General features: G+C 35.4%; 2 protein-coding genes across 3 annotated transcripts in view; one reads left to right on the top strand and one right to left on the bottom strand.

Moving 5' to 3' along the window:
* Window positions 1-1,738: 1,738 nt before the first annotated feature.
* On the top strand, window positions 1,739-18,872 carry LOC102805389 (uncharacterized). The gene is made up of 7 exons (XM_006818715.3): window positions 1,739-1,894; window positions 7,176-7,261; window positions 7,601-7,760; window positions 10,484-11,601; window positions 13,902-14,010; window positions 17,155-17,298; window positions 18,737-18,872. Exons 2-7 carry the CDS (start codon window positions 7,204-7,206, stop codon window positions 18,870-18,872), a joined length of 1,725 nt encoding a protein of 574 aa, XP_006818778.2. The 5' UTR covers window positions 1,739-1,894; window positions 7,176-7,203.
* A 448-nt stretch (window positions 18,873-19,320) lies between these two features.
* The window catches only part of LOC100371776 (U3 small nucleolar ribonucleoprotein IMP3-like), a 40,980-nt gene continuing 39,993 nt past the window's right edge, over window positions 19,321-20,307 (bottom strand). For both annotated transcript variants that reach the window (XM_085492126.1, XM_085492127.1), the window contains exons 4-5: window positions 19,579-19,651; window positions 19,321-19,444 (exon numbers count right to left, since the gene is read on the bottom strand). In XM_085492126.1, coding sequence (XP_085348252.1) covers window positions 19,418-19,444; window positions 19,579-19,651 — 100 coding nt within the window. In that variant the 3' untranslated portion in view covers window positions 19,321-19,417. The remainder of the gene's footprint in view (window positions 19,445-19,578; window positions 19,652-20,307) is intronic.

A 20,307-nucleotide genomic window follows, 5' to 3' on the forward strand; every position in this document is an offset into this window, starting at 1 on the left:
AATATTAGTTATACCAATGTTAGATAAAACTTCCGGGAAATTATGCTAACAACTCACCGCCCACCCCCAAATGCCGTTTTCACCTACCAACCGATTTTTTCAGACCAAATTTTTTCTAGAACTCATCATGAATGTTCAATGTGCATTGATTGAGTTCACTGCTTCCATATATTAGAGTACTACAGAACGGATACGAAACTGTGCAAGCGGACGATGAGTTCAGGTGGCTCTGGCAACCTTATATGCACACATACAAATTAAATCTATCCACAGAGAATTTGCGAATCACATATACAATCGCGATCTAAAATTACATCGGCGGACACACAAAGAACTGACAGACGGAATCCAAAACAAAAGTCTTTATTTCAGACTTCGTCCTATTCACGAAGTCCTGCTCTTTCTTTCTCATGCCTTCTCAATACAGTACATCCAAAAAAGTGAAATCATGCAATTTGATTTGCGATCTTATTTCTTTATTCATTTACCTTAACTATTGAATGGACACAGCGAATTTCATGGAGGCATGATTTGTTTTTCATATGATATATTCACAAATGCACATAATATTAAATGACGGTTAAAAAATAACTTGATCAATCGCACGGCGGTGCACGACAATAAATCGGCCTGAAGGGAACCCGTAAACATTCACGGTTAGTGGGCGTTGCCGAAATGGCTTTTATGGTTCATGGTAGCGTATTTTGGGGATATGAATTATGTGCAAGGGCTACTAGTAAATGTTATATAAATTTCCATAACAATACATTAATGTCTTTATGACGTTAAAGGAAATATAAATCCAAACATAATGACCCTTATAAAAGAAAAAGCTCCACAAATATAGGAGAATGCAATTTACAGTTTTTTTTATATCACTTTCCATTCCCTATATATTCAACTTCATATCAGTATTATGTAGTCAGCCATCTTGATTCTCAAGCAAAGGATTGTGGGTAAAGTATGACATCATAAAATCTGTTGTCAGAAATTGAGAAAATTATTTCAGAATGAAAAGTGATATAAAAAAACTTTAAACTGCATTCTCCTACATTAGTGGAGCTTTTTTCTTTAGAGGTCATCATGTTGTTTGGATTGATGTTTCCTTTAACTGTACCATTGGCAACTCAAAAATATCAAAACAAGCAAGAATCAACTTCAGCTCTATATATGGTATCCTCAGGGGCGGAGCTACGTCATGAGACGTTCCACGTTGCTAAGACACGTACCACTGTACATGCATTTCTATGGGCTCTGTGCGCGCTGCCGTGGAACGCCGGTCGGGCTGGTGAAACTTCGAGAAAACAACACAAAATCAACTTTGAAGTAATCCCGAACAACCAAATTTATATATGTTACACACGTAGGGCTAATCTTGTTACACTGTTCAGAGGAGTTTCAACAATCATCCCAAAGTACCGTTTTCTGCGAGTTTTGTGCCTTTGTTTTCACCGCCGCTGGTTGCCAGGCGGTGAAAAGGCCCGGATGTCCGCCCCCGAGGTATGGATTTATTCTAGAAATAAATCCGTCTCTAGTTTCAACTCAAAAAGTAATGCAATTAATAATTCATGGCCAAATATATGTGATTTAAACTTCAGCTGAAAATATTGTTGTTGTTAGATTTATTGCACGTATATGCAACAAAACACCAACAGCACACCAGAGTTTATGGCAAAGATGTTGTTGTTGTTGTTGTTGCCGTCTTTAAAATTGAAAAAGACGATTGTAACACAGAATCCCCATGAAGCATAGCGAGACAGGCGCCCTCTTGTGGTGGAGTAACCGTAGCGTGGTACAACAACTTTTTTGATTGGTTCCAAGATCGACGCTGTGTAAACCAACGCAGCTGTAGTCTGCGCAACGACGAGAAGTAACTGCGAACTTCCAGTAAGAGGTTTGTTTATACTTTCATTTATTCATGTCCATTTTATTTTAATTTGGACCGTTATGATACAGTCGATATGGAGCTGTAACAGTAATATCGTCTGCCAGGTGGAGGATTCGTTTGTGTTGGATTTAAACTATGTTTCCATATCGTTTTCGTTACGATTTTCATGGCAGTCTTGACCTGCAGCAGCATGACAAACTTGGTATTCAGTAATTCAGAGAGTTTCAGTTTTGACTGTTATCCAATCTTCGTTTTTTGGGGAAAAATCTTACTAATGTATCGTAGCCAATAACCTGGTTGTACAATAGGGCTTGACGTTAACTTTAAAACTCTCAGGAAAAAAATAAAATGTCTTCATGCAGTTATAAATGAAATAAAACTGAATTCCTTTAGCCCTCCTCCCAGTTTTTAATCCTTTGAAGCACCAAATTTTGTTGGCGATGTGATTTTCTTGGTGTTACTATCACTGTCATATACATATTTCAAACACAGACACAGCAACATTGCTAGCTCTAAGTTGCTGACTTGTTTGCTATGTGCATGTAGAAATCCTTATGTGACTGGAATAACTTGGGTCAAACCAACCCTCGTACTGTCATGTAGGTTGGCCTCCTTCCGCTGATCATTCGGCCCCCACAGTCCTGAAAAGTCGCATGAACTAGGAATTCAACACTATGTGAAGGGCTGTATCGGGCGATTTAAGAGGCATTCAGCTAAAAAATAAGCAGGTCGATGCGTTTAGCTATCCCAAATACATTAACTGGAAGCGAAATAATATAAGATTTCGCACTAGGGTCAATCAAATCAACATTTTCCAACGTCAACAGAAAATATACACTGCGATTTTGTTCTTGACGTATTTATAAGCAAAATGTTGTTTTGTTGCGTAAAACTAGCTTTCACCAACGTTTCAGTGCTATAGGTTAATTTTTCTGCCACAAGAAAGGTAGTATTTATGATTGCTTGATTGGTCGATAGATGTTTTGGCTGATTACAATCATGAAAACTGCAGAAAGGTTCTCCGCCATAAATTTTTAGCTGTGTGTCGAATCCCCGGTCTATGTGACTTCTCAGGATTGTGGGGCTGAATGATCAGCGGTAGGAGGCCAACCCACAGAACTGTACTCGGGGCTAAATTAACCTCAACAGGAGATGTCAAATAAATACTGAGGGATATGTTAAATATGCAATAGGTGGTTTTCTGTTCACTGTTGAGATCTTGTGGATTTGCTGGATTTTCTCTTTTTTTTTTTAGTTTAGTATAGCACATTACTGAGTGTGGAAAAACCCCCCAAAATGTTTTGTGCTTGTCAAATCTGTCCTGTTTTTATGTTTAATTTCAATCATAACGTGGGGGATCTCACATTGAGAAAGGCAGACATAATAATGTGCGGCTGGATAAAAGAACATGTGATATGTGCAGCCAAAATATAGTTGAGGATGAGCAACATTTTGTAATGAAAATGTCCAGCTTACAGTCACCATAGGGACAAATTATTCCTGACTGCACAAAATAAAATTCCAAATTTTGATAAAGAAAATAGTCAGAATAAATTCATTTTGATTATGGCAAACCATACTCTAGCACCAGCCTTAGCTGTCTTCTTAAAAAACAGCTATGGAACAAAACAGCAACAACTATCAGTGTATTAGGCCACATTCTGTGTTCATTCTATATTCTGTATTCACCATTGGCTGCAAATTGTATTTTTTTGTTTTTGACTTTTTTTTTTTTTTTTTTAGAAAAGTTTTTATTTTTTGTTTTCTTTTTTAGATTGTAGTTTTTTTTTTTTTTTTTTTTTTAATTTCTTTCTGTAAGACCCTTTTTATCCTTTCCTAAGGATTTTATGCGTCTAATAAAAAAATAAAATATACATTGAATGGAAAAGGGTCTAAAAAAATCTATTACCTTTCAATTTATTTCACTCAATCCTATATTGCTGCATTACAATGTTATCCTCACAAATTCAACAAAACAGTTGCTAATGTGAGTCTTGTGCTTGGCATACATCTCTGGACATGCCAACCAGCAACGTAGCTGGCAATGTTGTTGTTTGGGTGTCTTAAATAATATGGCAGTGACAGTAGCGATAATGGATACACTCGTTTTAGTTTTGTATGTGTGCATGCAGTTACTGTTTACCAAGAACCTGTTGATGCTGTTATATATATGTGTCACTGTTAATGAACAAATGCTAGTTAGCCTATAGAGAACTGTTAAAAAAATATTGACATTGCTGTTCTTCTTGAAAATTGTCTGTGTGGTCAAAATGGCTATCCTGAACACTGTAACATGAGTGATTTGGGGGGAGCTGTGCTATTAAAATCTATATCAAATGGTATGGATTGGAAGCTATTCTAAATCTTGATTCAGCTGAGTGATATGTGTGTGGAGTGATTACTCAACTTAAGAAGTATTAAGGTATGCAAAATCAATATGGTCACCAATATCAAAGCATTCATTAACATGCCCCACCCTAATGCCTTGATAGTCAAATGTTACAGGTAGCATATAATTAAGCTACAGATCAAACTATTTAAAACATTTCAGCTGTAAAAGCTTTACTGTAGTTCTTCAGGGTGACAGTGAAATTTAGTTCTTGCACTCAAATTTCTAAATTAAAGGGGAACTAAATAGAGCCTATTTTGGTGTTTGTATTTATCAAGTTATGTATATTGATTATAAATCTGAAAAAAAAAATTAAAAAAAATGATTATCTTCAAAGTTATGATGATTTAAATATGAGAAACCATAAACCTGCGAAGGACTTCCGTTTGCGCCATCTTGCCATAAAAAAATGCCCTTGTGAGGTATAAACAGGTAAGGTAACAAAGCATGATGACGAAATAGTATCTGATTAAATATAAGCAACTTAGGGAGCCACAGGGGTGCCATAGCTGGCTGGACTGGTGAATTGACTTCTAGTCTAGGTTGTTTCGACTTTTACGTTAATGTTATTTACAAGCATATCAACATACAAACATTATGGATGTGCGATTGATCGAGACAGGCATTTTGTTTTGTTTTTTGTCTAACTGTCTAATAAATGCTGTTTCCAGTACTGCACTGTGCGGCGTGCAAATTATTCAAAGTATGGATGCTGGAGTATGCAATCTTGAGTTCGTAGGGTGGTGGTGGAAACATTTTCGTCCATGTATTCACGGGGCTGCACTGGCAAATCATGGGACAAGTGTCACAGGAACACCAAGCAGATTGTTCACAGACTTCCGTGTAATTTGAAATAAAACTTTCATCCGAACAAGGGGCATCGTCGACGATATACTCTCATCACTCACACTGGACTGAATTGAATCTTCACAGTATACCGTACTTCCCTGATCATAAGCCCGGAGGCATTAACACGTAAAGGAAAAGTAAGGGATGAGCTTATACTCGAGGACCAACTCAGAAAAAATGATTTTGTTTTGGGGTTAAACACTGTAACCATCTTGCAAACAACGAAAAATTATCCAAAAAAAATATTCGTTCACCACGCCGGGCTCGGGAAAATAATACTTATTTTTGAAAAAAAAATGCGTCATTGATTTGAATGATACTTACAATGAAGAAACAAACATGTTCATAAAAAACACACACATTTTATTACAATACGATTTACATACTGTCTGAATTTACGGTGAAATAATGGGTAGGGTCTGTGAGGAAACAGTGGACGAAAGCATTTATTATCTTCGTTTTGGTATGTTTTCGATCGTACGCAAACTCTCGACGCAAAACAATTTTCCACCATGAGGTTTTTCAGCACGATTTGACCTGGAACAACTTCCTTTGACATAACAGGTCATGTCTTTCATTAACCAATCAAAATGATGTGTCGTAATGATGAAATTTTCCGATTATTGACGATGATTTTTTAGCGCAATGCGGAAGTGAATTACCGCAATGTTAAAATGCGATCTGTAGCACTGATTGCAACGAAAAAACGATGATTTTTTTCCCCTAAAAACTGGCGATTCGCAATTTCCGAAACTTAAACGACGGTTAATAGTAACCGTGAGTAAACTGAGTGTGGAGGAAGAATTTAAACACCTTTCTCGGTCGCCAACATGTCTCATCGTTCAAACCCTAGGTCTTTCATGATAAACCATGCCCAATAACCAGGTACACGCCTTGACGATCACATTTTTGGCTTTTCGAAGGCTACTACTCAAAGATAAATGGATTACTCCAGAATTGCAACATCGATGTTCATCCTGAGTAAATGATAGAATAGAAATGATGCGAATCACGTTGTGTACGTTCGCCATGCACTCTGAACTTGAAATTAATGCGAGTTTTCTCATAAAACTAAAAGCATGAACCAAACTAACATGCCAATCACGATTATTATGAAATGAAACACACCTTTTACACGCATATTTTAAAGAATATCGTCGACGCCCAGTAAAAACACTCTGGGCTTATAATCGTAAATGCCCTCAACTCGATAAATACCAAGTAAAAACATAGGGATGGGCTTCATACTCGGGAGGGGCTTACGATCGGGGAAGTACGGTACTTTAACGCAATTGGGCTTTCACTCTGAGAATACTGTGGTTCAAACGCATAAGGCTCTAACCCAAGTTTTAAAAAGCACATTGTGCATATAAAAGTTGAGTTTATACTAATAGTACACAATGCTAGGCAGCATGAACGGCTATGTACAATGGCGTATACGAATGCGATCAGATACTAAAACGTCATAGCTTTGAAAAGTACCCGGATGTTAAATATGTTCGTTCGTTAATTATTCCCCTCCATGAATGGCCTCCATGGCAAGCACTTCAAATGCCTATCCAAGCTACAGTTATAATTAAAACAAAATTAAACCACTGCAATATTATTTCGAATACAGTTATATAAATTAAGGCCGCATTTAGGTTCGCTTTAAATTAAAATTACTTCAATATTAAAGCATATAACAGTTGTACCATATCGCATTGGATATGGGTCGATGTGATGTATACAATGTGTGTAAAATACATTATTAACGTGAAACACAAATACATGCTGTATGGAGGTTTGAAGCATAACAGTGCCCAAGTTTAATGACACAGTTTGTCTTGAACTTTTACTGGGAACAGGAAGCATACTTGCTCAATTCATTCTGAGAAACACATATCTTAAAGTTGCCATTACTACATAAGATGGGTTACAGCATGGCTTGTCTTTTCATGATGCATATGTAATTTTGCATCCTACTCCACCAATGTAACCTTAAATGATGTAATTTTAACAGTTCCACAACTCTTTAGTAATTATGAAATTACATTCTTTATTTTGTAGTTGATAATTAGAACGAAATTGTTGAAACATGGCCGGTGGACGCAAAAGAGGTCGGGTAAAGAAACAGGAAAAGGACAAAGATGAAGGTAAATTGTATTGTTTGTTTACAACCTTCAGTATGGAGGCCAGCTCTCATATTACTAATATACCGCTACTACTATATACAACATAGAATTAGAGTGTTCTGACAAGAATTTAATTATGCGTAGATGTCCACATACTAGGGATCTGTAAAATCAATGAGACAAGAGTGCCAATTAAAGGCTCTGGTCTTTGTAATTTGAATAATAAGATATTAATAATATTGGTATTTGTTATGAATGCTATCAACTGATGGAAAGTAACAATATCAATTTGAAAATGTATGAGAAACAAATTCGCATGATGTTGAACATCTACAGTAATTGTGTAATACTTGATTTCAGACAAAAAGCAAGAACAATCAGTTGGACAAGTGGTCGAAGAAGGTCCTTTAAATAAAATGTCCAAACTTTCTACAAAAAGAAAGGACACTGGAGGCGCATCTAAAAATGGCAATCAATTGTATAAACAACAAAAAGAGACTGATGATGGTCATGATAAATGGTGAGTGTCATCTGTTCTAAGATGCAACTCTGGGTCTCCAACACTTGTTGATTGACTCTTTTTACTATAGGTATATGTCTAGGCTTGATCCACATTATAATATTGAACAGTTTTTTTTTGCTCTTTTTTTTCACAAGTATCCTACCTGTTTTTCAGATGCATTTTCTCAGATTTTATTAGTCCCCGTTCGGACGAAGACTTATAATTCGGTCTCCGTCCGTCCGTGTGTCCGTGCGTCCGTCTGGAGTCATATCTCAGAATCCCTTGGACCGATTTCGTTCATTCTTTGCATGTGCCTAGTACTTTATGTGGGACATATGCACATGCAGTGGTTTAGCGATTCGATTCAAAATGGCCGACTGGCAGCCATCTTGTTTTTTGAAAATGTTGTATTTTGGACATGCTTTGTCAGTTTTCATTCAAACTTGGTACATAGCTTATACATGTTAGGATACATGTCCATGATGATTTATTTCACAATTGGATCAAAGATGGCCGACTGACAGCCATCTTGTTTTTTGAAAATGTCATATTTTGGACATGCTTTGTCAGTTTTCATTCAAATTTAGTACATAGATCATACATGTTAGGATACATGTCCCCGACCGTCCGTGAGTTCCTGAGGAAGTCCGTCCGACCGTCCGTGTGTCCGTCTGTCCGTGCGTCAGTCTATCCAACGTCATGTTTCAGAATCCTGTGGGCCGATTCCGTTCATTCTTTGCATGTGCCTAGTACCTTATGTGGGACATATGCACATGCAGTGATTTAGCGATTCGATTCAAAATGGCCGACTGGCAGCCATCTTGTTTTTTGAAAATGTTGTATTTTGGACATGCTTTGTCAGTTGTCATTCAAACTTGGTACATAGATTATACATGTTAGGATACATGTCCATGACGATATATTTCGCAATTGGATCAAAGATGGTCGACTGGCAGGCATCTTGTTTTTGTTTTTTTATGCGGTATCTTGGATGTGCTCTGTCAGTTTTCATTCAAATTTGGCACATACATGTACTTTATACATGTTAGGATGCATGTCCATGACAATTTGTTTCAAAATCTGGTCAAGGATGGCCGTTTGACAGCCATCTGACTTTTTGGCCTTACTACTATATTTCCACAATTTATGTACCATTTTCATTCGTATTTGGCACATACATCATACATATCTCTGTGTTTCATAATCAGATCAAAGATGGCTGAATAACGGCTGTTTTTATTTTGGCCATATTACTATGACACGAAACACGTGTTTTCATGTAAATAAACAATCTGTTGTATACGCCACTTGGAACTCAAGTTTCAAGGACACGCTTGCGACAACCCCTCCGCTTTAATATGACAAGCACAAAGAGAACTTAACGGGGATTGTGTCATTTTCAATGACTTGTTTAAATTTAGTACAAAAGCAAGACATAATGTATTGCATGATCCTCTCAGGTATTTTGGGGTTTCAATAAAATTTAAGGTGTCCGACTGGCAGCCATTGTTTTTACACTATTCTGCTTATCGGGGTATATCTCAAATTTACAATCAATTGGATCCAAATTTGATGCATAGACATTTGTATTCTAGCACATCAATGAATATTAATCTGTATGTGATCAAATCTAAGAAGGTAGACTGGCAGCCTTTTGATTAACAAAAATCATCAAATTTTTGCACAATTCATTTTTTATATCCAGACTGTCCAAATTTAGCGTTGATCATTTGTTATTGTCAACATAAAACATAAAAGGAGGGATGTCGAGAAAATGTCATTAAAACAAAGAATAAATGAATATGAAACACATGTCTTGCCTCTGCATGAAATTTAACCCAAATCAGTTAATAAGTGTCAGAAAAATGGGTGAGGACACTTGACAATGAATCCAACATGGCAGCCACCCTGCAGCCAGGTGACCATTTTGTATTGAATAAAAAAACAAAAGGACATGTATCAGTAATAACCCATTGTGTGTGATGGTCATATTAACTTTGAATGGAATTGGCCATGAGCCCCTATGTACTTAAGAAATGTTGATGGCATGGTGAAATGTTTTTTTTGGGGTACAAATATAGCTGCCATTGAGTGTGAGTTAAAAAAAAAAAAGTTGATGTGTATATTATTAATGAATTCAGATGAAGTTTGGAAATGGGGACTTATGGATTGACGCTCATATCTGTGTGTACAACAGTATGTCTGTATTTAGCCATAGCTTACAATGCTTGGACTGATCAAGGTCAGGCAGACATTATATTAAACATATGTACATGCGTTTGTTACTTGATCCAAGCCAGTTTAATGCCAAAAATGCATCAAAATCACAAATTTTCACCATACCTGAACTGGACCTCATTCATGTGTAGACAGATTTGCTTTAAACTTAGTTAATACATTAAACAGAATGCACATCAATTTATTTAGCGGAACAGAATCTCAAATAAGCATGGGTGGATATTGTTCAAACTTTGTACCTACATTAAACATAATGGGACCATAATGCCATTTTTAGCCCCAGACTAGATTGGGTTTTGTCCGCCTTCCGGCATATAGTGGCAGATAGGTACAATTTTTGAGTTGGCATCTGTGCTGGTATGAAAAATTATGTGATTTATCAAAATGCTGATACACCCATTAAAAAAAGGTTTAGATACCAACATTTTCAACCCTCTTGACTCCAGTGTAATTAGTCTGTTTTCCTTTGCAAAAAATTAATTGTTTGTTTTTTCACTTGACAGTAAAACTCTTGAACCTACATTGCAACACGACCAAAACTCTGACGAGTTTTCTCTATCTCAATGCCCATCATCACAGTTGCCATTGTCACAAGCAGCAAAATTCGTACCTAGCTTTGGGAAGAGAAAGAAACCTCTAGCAGCAACTCAGAACAAAATGCCACCGAAATGTGACATTTTGCAGGAAGTATCATCAACTGAATTAGAAGAAACAGAAACAGATGCAGATAAAATGTCCTCAGAAAAACATGCTTATACAAGTGGAATGATAAAGGAAAGTGTCTTAGAAAAGGAAAAGTCAAACATAGAAAAGGAAAAGTTAAGTGTCCTGGATAATGAACAGTCATATGAAGATCATCAAAACACATGTTCTCAAGAAACCAATGATGGAAAAATGTTACAAGACACAGTTGTAGCTATATCTGATTCAATAGAATTGAAAGCTGAGAGTACTCTACAGACAAAACAAAACAAGGATGATAAAACTAAGTTACTGAGTGAAAAAGAAGCAAAAGACACTGTGGATGTAGCTGATGTGAAGAATTACGATACATTTTCTATTTTAAAGAGTGATAAAATCGACTGCAGTGACCAGGAAGCCAACATACAAATTGTGAATGAAGGAACTGGAACTATCAAGCATGGTGCACACATTTATGCGGACGAACTCTATACGCCAAAGGGCAACAAAAATGACATTTCTGTTTCTGAAGAAATAAAATCATCTCCATTGTTCGAAGCTGTGTGTAAGCTGGAAGAAGAAATGAGTAATACAGTAAAAGTGACTGATAGTTTGATTGGAAATGAATGCAGTGTTACACCACCTGAAGTCATTGACCCAAAACAAAGTATAAACAATAACAAGACAGATAAAGTTTCTACAGAGCAGTTGAAAATTGGTTTTCCAAACACTGATGTTGACTTTGTTGCCGAATGTTCTGAGACAGGTGACAGAAACACAACAGTACAGGAAACAGTTGATAAATTGAGAGAATGTGATAAGGATATGAAAAATGACGAGTCAATGGCAAAGACATCAGCTGAGGAAGATCATGGTGAACCAAAGTTAGAAGACCAATCTAGAGGTGGAATAAGCACCTCTCTTCTTGGAGCATCTAATGGTGAGTCATCATGTTAACATTCAGTAAAATTGTCACTAGATTAAGGAGAATTGATAAAATAAAATAGACGTAGTATTTTCTTAGGTTTGTACTGTAAACCATGACAACAATCACTTGCAATAAAATTAAAATCTGAAAAAGTGGATTAACTTTCAATGACAATTCATGCATGTTGGATTGCAGAAGCGCACTCATTTTTTTCATTGCTATTTCGCTGCATCCATGTGGGTATTTTTCTAATGCACTTCTTCACAATCAGTGTTGACTTCAGTTGTAACGCATACATGTACCCCTATCAATGTTGATAAACAAATCAAATTGAAATGTATTATAAATTATTACTCCGGTAGTCCCTGTTCAGATGCAATCCAAAAACAAGAACTAAAGTTTTGACCTCCGTGCATGCATGCTCTGTGCATCTTCATCTGTATCTCAGACATGCCTAGTGGATCAATCATGAATTGCTCACAGAAATTACATTAACTAATGCAGGAGATAAATTGAGTAATTTTATATTTTTGATGAGCAACAAGGACTCCAAGGCAATTAAATGTATGGGGACCTATCTACTTAAAGCCATGGAATACAGAAAACTTTAACGTATCTATTTATATTGTATTGTAATTGTGTTGTGTACGTATATATTTATTGCTTTTTACCAAAAGAAATATTGTAATTTCTAAGGATGCAATAAAATTTGATTATTATTATCACATTCTAAATTCACAAATACATAACATATCTTGGGCAGCATTGTATGTCCATTCTTTTCGTGGTCTGATTCAAGATTGCCCAATGGCAGCCATTTCAAAAGACTGGACACAATCAGTGTTTATGAATTGGGTTCTCAGAAGTTCATTTTTGTTGTTGTTCAGATAGAAAATGGCTGACTGTCGGTCATATTCGACCCCAAAATAGAATAAAAACCTACATTTTTAGTGTGTAGAGCAATATCTCCAAATTTTGCTGGCCGACAGATTCTTTAAACTTAGAATATGGGTAACGCTGTTGGCATACTGAGGCACATCCATTATTTTTCAGATTTCTTTGAAATTGGCCAACTGGTGGCTATTTTATTTATCAGAAATACTTATACCGGTAGTTGTTTTTTTTAGATTTGGTACAGAGGCAGTATATTATTTCACTATGCAATTCCAAATCATAGTTTTACATTATGCCAACGTGGACATTAGAGACTCACACATGTTAAATTTTTCTCGAATTAGTTCAGTGTAGAACTGTTACATGCACTTGATCAAAAAGGATATTGCTGGCATTTCATTTGTCATATACTAATGGACAACAAGCAGCCTCTCGGCTGAGATAGCTCTGCTGTTAGCAATGCACATTTCAATTAAAGAACAGACGATATCATTAGAAAATGAACAATATGTATAGTATCAAAACAATCAGACTTGCAGTTTTCAACAAGAAGTCGAAAATGTCACTTTTTACCAAAAATTACAAAAATATTCATCAAAATTAGAAAATTGAAGATATCATCATGAAATGAACAAATCTGAGTTAGAACCACATGTAGTACCTATATATGTAATATCAAAGCATTTGGAATTGAGGTTTTTAACAAGAATTTGAAAATATCACTTTACCAAAAATGACAAAAATATTTACCAAAATTAGAAAATTAAAGATATCATTACAAAATGAACAAATCTGAGAGAGGTCTACATGTAGTACCTATATATGTAATATCAAAGCAATTGGACTTGCGGTTTTCAACAAGAAGTCGAAAATATCACTTTTTACCAAAAATGACAAAAATATTCACCAAAATTAGAGAATTAAAGATATCATCATGAAATGAACAAATCTGAGAGAGGTCTACCCAAGGTACATATACAATCAAAGTATTCAGGCTTGTAGTTTTCAAGAAGAAGTCGAAAAAGTAAAACATTGATGTGGACGACGGACGATGACGGACAATCACTCATATGATAAGCTCCGCTCGACAAAGTCGACAGCGGAGCTAAAAACAGGGGGCTGTGACATCCTCAATGGCTTGTACTAAAAATTCATCAAAATCAATAATTTGTCTGGTCTTGTAAAGACGAATTTCATTCAAACTTGGTACATACCCCCCAGTATATTAGACATTATGGGGCCTTGATGAATGACTTTGTTTTTTGGATCGGATTCAAAATGACCAACTGGCATCCATTTTATTTAAACAAATGCAGTTCAAAATCCATACCTCTGATATGTTCTTACCCAACGATGAACAAAACTATATTTCTTAAACTTGATAACTAACAGGGACTTCATGTACATATTGTTTTCAGTCACATGTTCCGAAAGCACAAATAATATGCAAGTAGTGGATGATTTTACTGACATCACAGATTCCCAGTTGTGTATGATAGAAGAAGATTGGCAAACAACATCAAAAAGGTATGAACAGCTTGTGTACCCTATTGATCTTGAAGTAAACCTTAATATATTTTCTTCTTTTTGACTCCCGTGTGCGAAGCAGTTAGTGTGTCTGTCTGTGTGTCTGTTCCACTGATATCTCAAGAATCATACATTGATTTTTGATGAAACTTGGCACATAGATGCTCTGAACTAATGCGCAGATTTAATTAGATTTGGGTAAAAATCTGTGCAATATTAATTACCTAATTTGCATAATGATTAATCAATTGTTGGCTTTCCCACTGATATCTCAAGTACTAATCATCACATTTCAAAAAAACTTGGTACATAGATATCATAGGACACTGCACAGACAGTACATATTAATTACCTAATTTGCATAATTAATTTTAAGTTTTTGATATTTCAAGTAGTAATCATCACATTTCAATGAGATCCTCTAGGACTATGCAGAGACCTGATTAGTTTTAGGGTAAATAATTGTGGATAGTAATTACCTAATTTGCATAATTAGTTAATTTTTTCCATGAATGTTCCACTGATATATAAAGAACCACTAATTGGATTTTAATGAAACTTTTATATAGTATTCATCATCACATTTCAATGAACCTCGGACTATGCAGAGACCCAATTAGTTTTTGGTAAATATTTGTGCTTATTAAAATAATTAATTAACACTGATATCTCAATTACTGATCATCACATTTGAATATAATTTGGTACATAAATGCTCTAGAACAATAGACAGGCCCGATTCATTTTGGGTTGAAATTTGTTCATATTAATTCTCTAATAATAATTCATAGTTTTTTTGTTCTAATCACATTACAATGAGACTTGGTACATAGATATTACATTACGCAGGCCTTATTAGTTTTACACTCAAATCTGTTCATATCAGTTACCTGATTTATATAATGAGTTTTCAGCTATTCCATCAATATCTCAAGTACAAGTAATTTTGAATTAATTTTTAATGTGCTTTCTTTGATTTAATTATGTATGTAGTTCAAAAATGGGGTATCATCTATGTGTACAGCAGTCATTTCTCAAATCTGTTTGGTACAAAGACAAAATATATAATAGGTGACGTATGCAGAACATACTTTTGAATTTGATGAACTACTGATTTGGCAGGTATGTACGACCTAGAAAAAGTGCCATATGCGAGTACCAAGTTGCGAGTCGCAAATAGCAAAATATGCCATATGCTAGTGGTGAAATGTATCATTTGCTGGTAGCAAAAAAGCCCTATGCGAGGGGTAATACAAAGGCCAGAAAAACTGGTGTATGCGAGGGGTGCATGGAGTCATTTGCCAATATAATAATTTACGTTCAAATGTGTTTATCACATTAAAATTAAATATTTACCATGGTTATGAAATGATGCTGTTGAGGCTTTCACTTTAGGGGTGATTCAAATATAAAAATAATGGTAGCAAATAGGTGTCAACTGGCGCACGCAGCCCGGTACTCAACATTACAGTAGACCAGTGTACGCAAATTACATTGCGAAGATCACAAATAAAAGTAGCTTTAACTACTATTTCCAGTGCTTTTTGTTTATTTAAGAGCAAACATCGATTCTATGCAAACGACTGAACGAACTTTTTCATATCAACACTTAAATGAACAATAAACAAAAAGCACTGGAAATAGAAGTTAAAGCTGCTTTTATTTGTGATCTTCGCAATGTAATCCGCGTACACTGGTCGACTGTAATGTTGAGTACCGGGCTGCGTGCGCCAGTTGACACCTATTTGCTACCATTATTTTTATATTTGAATCACCCCTAAAGTGAAAGCCTCAACAGCATCATTTCATAACCATGGTAAATATTTAATTTTAATGTGATAAACACATTTGAACGTACGTAATTATATCCAGCCGTTGAGCAAACTGGCAAATTACTCCACCTCTCGCATACACCAGTTTTTCTGGCCTTTGTATTACACCTCGCATAGGGCTTTTTTGCTACTAGCAAATGATACATTTTACCTTTCGCATATGGCATATTTTGCTATTTGCGACTCGCAACTTGGTACTCGCATATGGCACTTTTTCTAGGTCGTACATACCTCGGTTTAGTACTGATTTTTACCATCATGCACAGTATGCAAGTTAGTTTTGGGAATTATCTGCCCCATGGTTAGTGTAGCTTGCATCGAATACATATTATTTAGAAAATGTTTTAATTAACATCAGCCTTGCAAGCCTATAGTTTGTGCGCTTCTGGTTCCATATGGTCCTTTATGAGATCTGTGATAAGCGACAAAAACACAAACTACAGGGAAATTACACTATCGTTACTTTGCTGTATCATTGTCAACAGTAACTTCTGGATTAGGGACAGGCATTTCAGCAGTGGACACATAATTACTCTTTCTCAGAATCAAAATCCATTCATATTTAGTAATTATATTTGCTTAAATTTCCTAATACAAGGTTTCATGTCTACATGCATGAACTGAAAAACATGTAAAGTATATTTCAAAACCTGCTTGTGGCCATTTTGTTTGAACATATCACATCATGTCTCAGAAGTATTCCGGCGAGTTGGCAAACTTACTTGCGAGTTGGCTGACAGTTTGACATGCTACAAATGAACAGCTAGCTTTTCAAGCTTGCTGGCACCTTCTAGTGGTCATGCCCATTCCCAGCCGATTAATCTACATTATTTTGTGTATTGCAGTATGAGACAGACAATGCTTTTGAATTGTCAAATTTAATTTGTTTACTACAACCTTGTCTATATATATTCTTCAAATTTATGAGATCGATAGTAGCTATGTTTTATGTTCAAGATTGTTAAAATTACCCTTTACGTGACACTGTCAAGTTCAGTCAAGTCTAGCCCAAACTACCAGCCAATTCATAAACCATTTTTCAACATTTTAAGATTTGCTGTAACAGGAACCATCTCCAAAAAATGGCAAGATAGTACTTTGCATCATTGGCAGCAAGCTATAAGAGATTGGCCAGGTGCCCCCAAATGAGTGGTCCTGTAAATTTTTAAAATCCAATTTAAAAAAAACACTCATACTGTTTATTCTAAGTGGATGTACAATGTACTTGACAACCAAAAACATTTTTGCATTATCAACCATTTGGTCACTATATATATATAAAATCACATTTAATCTATCTATTAACTTTTAGTGAGACAACAAACACGGAGCAAGGATCAGTCAGAAAGACCAGAGAGCCTCTTTATGTTTCTATGCCAACCAAATTCTCTCTTCCAGATGAAGATAAAGGTACGAAAATGGCCCAAGGATTGATACAAGAACTTACATCACTGAAGTAAGTTTTCTGATAGGTTGCAGAGACATCTACTTGAGACTCAACGTTAAATAGATTGCTGTGGTCATCTTCTAAGTTGCCTTATTTTAACGTAGCAACACTGAAGTTGGCGAGTTTTAGGTGCTTTTTTTTCTGCAACCCCATCACTGGTTGTGTGTTGTCACAAAACACCTTTCATATAGAAAGACAATAACAGGCAGTGACCCACATTAATCACAACTGATTCATGTACTTATCATAGTGCTGCATGCAACCCCTAATCACCTACTTAGCCCATAAGTAGATTAATCATACAACTAACTACACAGCTCATTGATTTGGAAATCATTTGAATCCATGGTGTTGCTGCTCAGGAAAATGTCTGGCCTAAGGCTTTTTCTGACCTGCTCTAGCACGCGATTTATGATGTTATTGTTTGAACCACCAATTACATGTCTATGAATTTTCTGTTAATCACTGAAAGTTTCTCTTCATTAGCAGTAAATCATCCTTCTAATTATCTCAGAAATTCATGGACCGATTTCCTTTGTAAACATATCTTGCCTAAAGTTTATTCAGATTTCATGAAGATGCAAATTGAGATTCTATGCAATATGGCATTTTGTTTTACGTAAATTGGAAATTTTTGTCCATTTTCATACATTTTGACTTATATTTCAAATTCACGCTGTCAAACTTGGTTCACAGACAAAATTTGATTTGTGTTACAATCCAAGATGGTTGACTCGTCAGCCATGAAAATGAATTCAGTGTATTGTGGGATAGTTATGACAGAAACAAACACATCACTGCCAGTCATGAAGACCCTCTGCTCTTGCAATCTGACATAACTATTCCAAAGTGCACTATAATCAGGAATTGCGATATAGGATTTACATTATGAGAGCATAGACATTAAATCGTCTGGTAGTCCAAATTATTAGTTCAGTGTGGAACTGGTACATGCACTTGATCAAAAACAATATATTAATGTTCAAGAACAGAAGGGGCTGTGACATTTTCAATGGCTTGTTGAACTATTGAACCAACAGGGACTCTGGCATGTTTCTGTATCATGCTAATACAAGGAAAAAGTCATTCATATATCAAAAAACATTCCTGGACCAGAAAAATCTTTAATTGGGAGTGTCCTTGTATTTGTATTATTCTGCTTAGTTTGCATATTTAGCGATTTATTAAAATATAGGAACACATTCAGCATTTCGGCTATTTCAGAACCAGATCTCAGTCATGTATGAATGAATTTCGTTCAATCTTCGTACAATTGTTAAACATTATGGGACTAATGCACACCATTTTGTTTTCAGATCACACACAAAATGGTCGACTGGTGGCTAATTCGTATTGACGAATGCGATTTAAACTATATATTTATTAAAACTTGATAAATCACAGGAGCTATGCAATTACTGTTTTAACAAGACTCAATTCATTTCAGTCGCATGGTATTGAATGCCAAGAGAGAAATGGAAGCTGTAAAAAAACAAAGGCAACAGAGACTGAAAAGAAGTACAAATCAGAAGCCATCAACCACCAGTAAAGGGTATGGTGCCAGCAGTAGCAGTTTCATTTGAAGATTGGTTTTACAATTAAGGTCTGTTTACAAAAATAGCTTATTGTCACATGAAAAACCTGTCAATATTAATTCAGTTTAACACTTACATAGCCATGTACAGAATATATAAAAATGCTTATATTGTGTTTACTGCCATGTACAGAAAAAGCTGTATGAAAAAATATAAATTTTGCATATTCAGTTGGGGAAATTCAAATTGTTACAATTTTATCTCCATGATGATATTATGCATAAATTTTAGGTCAAACCTAGAATAACAGACTTTTAAGTAGTTTTCAGACCACAATTTCATTTGTTTGAATATACTATAAAAGTATGTACTGTCTGTAGCACAAGATTTAAGTGTTAAAATTTGGATAGTAATGTATGAAACATTACATCCCCAATATGCTTTTTTTATTTGGCCGTCTACTGCTGGTCCTTGTTTGAACTACTGAGAATACATGTACATCTCCAAAGAATTGTGTTTTATTCTGAAAATTGTTAAATAAATTACAGTTGATGTAAAACCACTTCAATTATCATGTAATGTATGTTATGCTTCTAAGACATCAAATCAAAATCATCTCTCTGAAATAAAAAGACAAATATCATTTAGAATTGCAGTTCAAGTGGAAATGATTGCAATGTTTAACTACTCTAATCTAGCGGTATACGAACATGATAAAATGCATATCACTTGGTCAAAATCAAACAGGTCTTACCTCGTCATTATATTCCAGTAGATGTCTTCTAATCTTAGATGTGTCTGTCCAGGTCACAAAATCTTCCATGTTTCTGAAAGTGAACAAAAGCATTTACTTTAATATTGAACTAGAGCTATAACCTCTATCTTTCAAAAGAACTTCAGTTATTTGCAATACAGTTAGCAATCATGATGAAATATGTATTGAGAATTGTAATGATCATCCATCAAGATTTATTGTTTGTTTTAAAGTCATGTACTGTTCTGAATTTCTCAGGAGGTACATTAAAACCACTGTTTAAAAGTGTTTCTTAATTTGTAAATAAATATTCTTTAATGGCAGAAGATACACTGTCAGTAAACTTTGGGGGAAGGGGTGGAAAGCATACTGTACTCATCTAGGTGACTAACTCCATTGAGAAAAGTGCATGCTCATTGGCTCTCAAGGCTCGCTCCGTTGTGTTCTACATGTAGGTTCACTGGTTATTGAAAAATGATAAAGTAAGGACAACATTCTCTATTATGCAGCCAAAGTTGCTGGTTGACTGAATATACTGTAAATCCTTACATTTTCGACTCCAGTGTGGGAGTCTGTCTGTTCCACTGATATCTCAAGAACCATAGGCTGGTTTCTGATAAAATTAGATACTTGGAGCTAATGTGCAGATTTGATTAGGTTTTGGTTTAAATTGATTATATTATTTTGCATGATAATTAGCTATTCCATGACTGTTCATGGAACACTCAT

The sequence above is a fragment of the Saccoglossus kowalevskii genome, chromosome 17 (assembly GCF_978046115.1).
Source record: "Saccoglossus kowalevskii chromosome 17, keSacKowa6.1, whole genome shotgun sequence".
Classification (NCBI taxonomy): Eukaryota; Metazoa; Hemichordata; class Enteropneusta; family Harrimaniidae; genus Saccoglossus; species Saccoglossus kowalevskii.